Genomic DNA, 6,739 nt, shown 5'->3' on the forward strand with positions numbered 1-6,739 from the left:
CTTGTTGTATTATGGTATTATACATTTTTACAAGGTCTGACATACGCTAAATCAAATTTACTTCGGAATATCTTGATGTTTTCACAGGTTTGAGTGTTGAAGATACAATCACACCTGACAGAGACATAGTGACAGCTGAGAAGAGCACTAGTGTTAAACTCTCCTGCACATATAGCAGTTCTCTCATCAACGGTCTGTTGTGGTACCGCCAGTATCCTGGATCAGCACCACAGTTCATCATACAAGACTATGCAGGGACCATAACCAACCCAGTACCAGGACTGACTATCCGCAATGTCAAAGATCAGAAGCTTGTGGAACTTGAGATCTCCTCTGCTGAAGTGACAGACTCTGCTCTGTACTACTGTGCCCTGAAGCCCACAGTGGCAAAAAAACAAGACACACTGTACAAAAACATGCCATTACCTCAGTGAGCTTTTAGATGCAACATCACCAAGACCAGCTGACAATTCTTTGTGAAGAGGAGGAGCTAGAACACATTGAATACAATCTTTTTGACAGATGAAATACTGTTTAGCATTTATTGGTCAGTCCTACAAACTTTGAAGTAAATCATGTTCTTGTGTCTAATCTGGCTGGTCTGTAAATGGCACCTTGGTGAGTATCCTACATTTAAAATACAACAATTTACACATTTGGAGATTTGAAGCCTTTGGTGTGAACATATTTTATTTTTCATAACTAAACCAGTTCTATGAATGGTATTTTACTTAACGTCCTTAAATATTAAACAAACTCCCTTTTTAGCATATTCTGAGGATCTGATCACACCATTCACGGATGTTGTGCTGGCTTTGAAGGGAGACAGAGTCACTCTCTCCTGTAACTACTCTGGAGCAGCTACTAGCCTCCAGTGGTATCTCCAGAATCCCAGATCAGCTCCACAGTTCCTCACCATGGAACACATGGACAATAAACCTGGATTCTCTGTAAAACATGAGAGAGAGAAGAAACATGTTCACCTGGAGCTCTCCTCTGCTAAAGTGACAGACTCTGCTCTGTACTACTGTGCTCTGGTGCCCACAGTTGCAGGAAGCCCAGACACACTGTACAAAAACCTTTTCGAACTTAGAAACAATGTCAACGTAGTAAACAGAACACTTCCTTGATGTGATGTTTTGCATAAACAGGAATCCTAAAATCGCTTTTTCACAATTGGAAAGATGGTTTTGGTAGACTGATCTCAATGTTTTGCCAACATTATATTGACTTCAGAAGTGTTAATTGCATTCAAGAAAGAACATATGTCCAAATGCTATTGGTAAAGGGGTATATAGGGCATCCTGGTGGCTCACTGGACAGGGTGTGTATTGTTTGGGCTGGGGTCCTAATCCAGCAGCCTGCGTTCAATTCTGGCTCAGGCCATTTCTGCATGTCTTCCCTTTTCCCTCCCCTACATTTCCTGTCTACATCTAACGTCTCTGTCCAATAAACCCCCCAAAGTCTCAACTATAACATCCTTTTTTGGTGGGGTGGGTCTCTGCTTAAAATCAGACCAACCACAGTTCTAGTGTACAGAGCAATATTGGGGTGGGGCTAGTTTACTGTGACTTCCACCTCCCACAGCAACACTCAGAGAAAGGTTTGACAGGACAGAGACACATTCAGCAGCCTGTGTGAAGATGGGGAGCTGCCTCAAGTTCTGATTCTGATCATTACGACAGGTAAACAAGATGTAAATGTGTCCTGGAATCCTCAGTATCACTAGAATTAGCGTTATAAGCTACTCTTTTCGTTTCTATCCACAAAAAGGATACTTACTCAAATACTTTTGTGATTTGACAAATGGAGTTGGTCTCAGAGAGTATACTGCCACGTGAAAGGAGACAGTATTGCAGTAATCCATGTATCCATTGCTAATGGCAGCTCTACATGGTAGTGAACACATTTACACATATTTGAAGCTAACCACTCATCCAAACAACTTCTGACTCGACTCAGCACATCCATGGGTCCTGGGCAATACACCTGAACTTCTTATAGAGCCTTGTTCTATAAATATTCATCCCACAGACAGACACACACACACACAGACAGAAACACAGAGATTCTGGCCTTCATCGTTACAGTAGATGCCACTTAATTACCATATTAAAAAAAACTCTTTAATACATCATTTGTGACTATTCTACTCATAGTTATCTCCACAAAGAAACAAGTTAAGCAACACTGAGGGGAGGAGCTAGTTTCAGGAAGGATTTCTTAGACCTATATGAACCCTAGATATTGTAGTGTCTAAAAGTATGTCAGTAGAGTTTAGTCTTGTTTGTTGTCATTCTGTTTCTCAAACGTTGATCATGTTCAGTTGTTTCATTTTTGTCATTGCTATGTTTGTAGGTAAGTGAAGTACCATTATAATAGAATGCTGTACATGTTTAGCATTTGCTATTATTTCATAATTTGCTGGATAAAAAAGGGATTTAAATCAACCTTTGACTTTAAAGAGCAATGTAATGAATGTGGATTGTATTTTATTACAGATTGCTTTTTGTTGCAGGAAATGGCTCGGCTGAAAATGGAATTTATTCAGATAGTCTTGAGGAGAGGGTGATGTTTGGTGACAGTGGCAAGCTTTCTTGCAATTATTCATTGGATGGTACAGGCAGTCTGTTATGGTATCGTCAATATCCCAGATCAGCTCCCCTGTTCCTTCTCCTCGTAACATCCTATGGATCCTCTAAGGAGACTGTAGTTCCTGCCACTCCTCCATACCCTCGTCTATCTGTTTATCTCAATAAGGAGAGGAACCGTGTGGATCTGAGCATCTCGTCAGCTGAAGTGACAGACTCTGCTCTGTACTACTGTGCCTTGCAGCCCACAGTGACAGGAAACTCAGACACACTGTACAAAAACCCCAGTATCTCAACATAAGGCACAATACGTGATTCATATGTGATCTATAGAATAAAACACTTTGAATTCTTCACACATTTGACAGATAAGACAGGCTTTTTTTCCAGAAGTCTTTGTATTTCAATTCAGAAATTAATTATCAGCAATTATATATTTTTATTATACAGTGCATTACCATTTTGTCAGATTGCAGGATTGCAACACATTGATGCAGTCACATTACCACTACTTAGCCGATAAATTATAATTTTCAGTATAAATTAATTGATATTAGTCCTCTGCTATTGAATTCCAGACCAGGCACTAACCAACAACAGGTCGATTAGATATGTGGCTCCTCCTCTTGACTGTAGAGGGAGCTACATGGCAGAGCGCTGCTTACTATATAACATTCTGCTCAGTAGAGATTTGAGTGTATTGAATGTATTGTTCTGTCATTCAGCTCTTGTGATGAAACTTTGAATCTTTTTGTTCATTAGTATAATGATTTTTCATTCACTATTACTTTTCTCAGTGCTTGTAGGTAAGTAGTTCTATAATTGCTTGTAAGTAATGTTGAACTTCATAAAAAGCTATACAAATAAATTTGCTCAGCCACCTGACAGGTAGTCAGGTGGCTGAGCGGTTAGGGATTCGGGCTAGTGATCTGAAGGTTACCGGTTCGATTCCTGGCTGTGCCTCGGGGGGAATGTCCCTGTTCTTACTGTAAGTCGCTCTGGATAAGAGCGTCTGCTAAATGACTAAATGTAAACCCCAGACACACCGTACAAAAACCATATACCTACATGGCACTGCAGTAGGTTATGGGGTAATTATTTTAGTTTCATGTTTTTATGGTGCCCTGACCCCTGAACGTCTCCAACATGGCCAGGAGTTCTTGTTCTTCCTATGCATGATTGAGTTCCTTCATTGTCAGTAGTATAGAATATGTGCTCATGTATCATTATGACTTCAATGCACAATAAAACTGAAGGACCATGAAATTGAAGTCAAATATACCATGTATTATCAACAGACATTTCTCAGGAACGCATCAGATTTTAAAATCCTATTGAAAAGTAAAAAACTAAAATATCTTTGCTTGGCCTAGAATACGAATACTCATGACTAGAACAATTGATTACAGGCCTTCTTGTGACAATATAATATCATTTCTGTGAAGAACCTAGTAGGGGGCAGCATTTCACTGTTAAGTCCTCAGGCACCTCAATCAGTACTAGCTACCAAATAACACGTCAATGCCAAATCAGTCCCTCCCTTAAGAGAATAAAGCACGTTCAATCTGAAATGAAAAAGTCATTGGCTTCACTAGATTTAGGTCTCAAACAGAAGAGGAGACAGAAGAATTGTCATTTTAAGATACATAAACAAGAGTGCTTTTGCTCTCTTTCTCTTCAAACCCATCCCACTAGACATGAAACACTGGCTGGAGAACCTACTGATTCTTATATTATGTCTTGGTATGAAACTAACTATCGATTTAAACTGTGTGCCATTAAAATATCCAACAATCCTATGTTTTCTGTTCTTTCATGTTCTTGTTCTGACACTTTTGTGTTTTGCTTTATTAGACTGCAGAGGAGAAGACACAGTTACTCAGATGGCTGGAAATGAGACTGCTATAGAGGGAGAGACAATGACCCTTAACTGTACATTTGAAACCACTGACAGAAGTCCATATCTGTTCTGGTACAAGCATGAAGAGAGGAAGTACCCTGAGTATATGCTGAAAAGGTTCACATTTAGTAAAGGGGAGAATGCTGAGGAATTTGAAGGAAGATTTGATGCTCATCTCAACGTTGATAGAAAAACAGTTCCTCTGAGGATCCGGAATGTGCAGCTGTCTGACTCTGCTGTGTACTACTGTGCTCTGAGGCCCACAGTGACTGCATGTTATGCAGCTCCTCTACAGAAACACATGTGGAAAGGGAAGTGTCACAGTAGATTAAGGGGAGAATCATGGTTAAAAGTTGAGTAATTATTTTTTGCACAGGAATAGAAATTCAAACATCAGATTTCTAACTAAAGGAACCACAATCCACAACAAGATAATTGATAAGGGTCAGTCAGTATTAATATGTATTCAAGTAAAGAACAAAGGTTTGAACAGTTTATAAATTCTGAACGTAAATAAGTCTACACAGGGAATTTCTGAATCTGCAAAATGCAAGAGCTAGGTCCGGGCAAAGAATCACGGCTAATGTCCATACAGAAGAAACCTCAGAAAGAGGAGGAGATGAGAAGGAATGTATCTTCTCATGATACATGTAGGTCTCCACCAGAGAGTTTGCTCGCTCTCTCTCCACCCACCCATCTCAGTAAAGACATGGAGCACTGGCAGAGGAACCTACTAGTGATTCTAACTTTATCTTTTGGTATGACACTACTACACATGTAACTGTACTTATCCATATAATATATCCTCATAATGCCTTAAATGTTTTGGTTGATGAAATAACCTACTAGTGATTCTAAATGTATCTTTTGGTATGACACTACTATACCTGTAACTGTGATTAAATGTACTACATGTTCTGAATATGATGCTTTAAATATTTTGTCTATTGAAAGTCAGATGCTCTGGATAAGAGCGTCTGCTAAAAATGACTAAATAATACATTTTTTGTCCCTTTTCCCAGAATGCAGAGGTGAAGACACTGTCACCCAGTCAACAGGAGTTCTGACTGCTACTGAGGGAGAGACAGTTAGACTTGACTGTAAATTTAACACAACTGATTCAAATCCCTATCTATTCTGGTACAAGATGGGGGTGAAGGACTTTCCCACATACATGTTAAGACGGGACAAGTACACAGATGGAGACAATTCCAAAGCTTTTCAAAAAGAAAGATTTGATGCTCAACTTAACTTTGATGAAAGATCAGTTCCTTTGAGGATCCAGAGTGTGCAGCTGTCTGACTCTGCTGTCTACTACTGTGCTCTGAGGCCCACAGTGACTACAGGAGACACAGTTCCTATACAAAAACCTGCTGTGCTGCACAACACAGGACAAGACAATGGCCAGGTTTCCCAGATTCGTTAAGAAGCTCTTAACGCTAAGAGCTTCTGGGAAACCCGGCCAATGACTGAATATAACAGTGCTCAGTCATTTCATCACAATTATTGAAACAGGATGAAATTAAAGAAACAGCTTACCAAAACGATATAATATAATTACAATTAATACAGTACATTACATTGTATTTCTGTCATCATAAGTATCAATTATCAACAATTCCCTGTTAAGAATGTATATCAATGATGTAGACAGTTGCAAGCTTGACCCACCTTAGGGCAACAAAACTGTAAATCTTAAAATATTAACTTGTCAAGAAAAGCTCTGGTGCAGATAGCAGTTAAAACGTCTGTGGTAGAAGTGGAGATGGTGTAGGGGGTGTGTGCTGGTGGAGAGGGGGTGGGGGCAGTTGGTGGGGAGGGGGTGGGGGGTGTCTAATGGTACAGTAACGTGCCCCACTCACAGTAACTGAGGAAGGATTGACAGAAGACAGACACATGCAGCAGCTTGTGTGAAGATGCAGACCTGCCTCAGAGTTCTGATTCTAATAATCACTACAGGTAAACAAGAGGTTAACATTTGTCGTGGAATTCTTAGTCTCACTAGAATGAAAGGAATAGAAGCTACTCCTTTTGTTTCTATCCACAGGACTCATCTGTGGAGATCATCTGACCCCTGAGAAGACTGAGGTCACCTCCACTGAGGGAGAATCTGTCACACTGAGCTGCTCTTATGAAACAAGCAGGAATGATGTTTGGCTTTACTGGTACAGACACTATCTGAATCAGGCACCTCAGTTCATACTGTATAAAGGAGCCAGAGGTAGTAGTTCTGAACGAATCCCTGATG

General features: G+C 40.0%; 1 protein-coding gene across 1 annotated transcript; it reads left to right on the plus strand.

Moving 5' to 3' along the window:
* Positions 1–500: 500 nt before the first annotated feature.
* Positions 501–2,892, plus strand: LOC136958896 (uncharacterized). The gene is made up of 4 exons (XM_067253025.1): positions 501–618; positions 769–1,069; positions 2,327–2,358; positions 2,519–2,892. The coding sequence occupies exons 1-4, from the start codon at positions 576–578 to the stop codon at positions 2,890–2,892; spliced, it is 750 nt and encodes a 249-aa protein (XP_067109126.1). The 5' UTR covers positions 501–575.
* The last annotated feature ends 3,847 nt before the right edge of the window (positions 2,893–6,739 follow it).

The sequence above is a fragment of the Osmerus mordax genome, chromosome 16, assembly GCF_038355195.1.
Source record: "Osmerus mordax isolate fOsmMor3 chromosome 16, fOsmMor3.pri, whole genome shotgun sequence".
Classification (NCBI taxonomy): Eukaryota; Metazoa; Chordata; class Actinopteri; order Osmeriformes; family Osmeridae; genus Osmerus; species Osmerus mordax.

Excerpts from the sequence above, each read along its gene's own strand:
- LOC136958896 (XM_067253025.1), top strand. The coding sequence starts at position 576 with ATGTTCTTGTGTCTAATCTGGCTGGTCTGTAAATGGCACCTTG. Across the intron at positions 619-768 it reads GGTCTGTAAATGGCACCTTG|CATATTCTGAGGATCTGATC; the intron begins GTGAGTATCCTA and ends CTCCCTTTTTAG. Across the intron at positions 2,359-2,518 it reads TGTCATTGCTATGTTTGTAG|GAAATGGCTCGGCTGAAAAT; the intron begins GTAAGTGAAGTA and ends TTTTTGTTGCAG.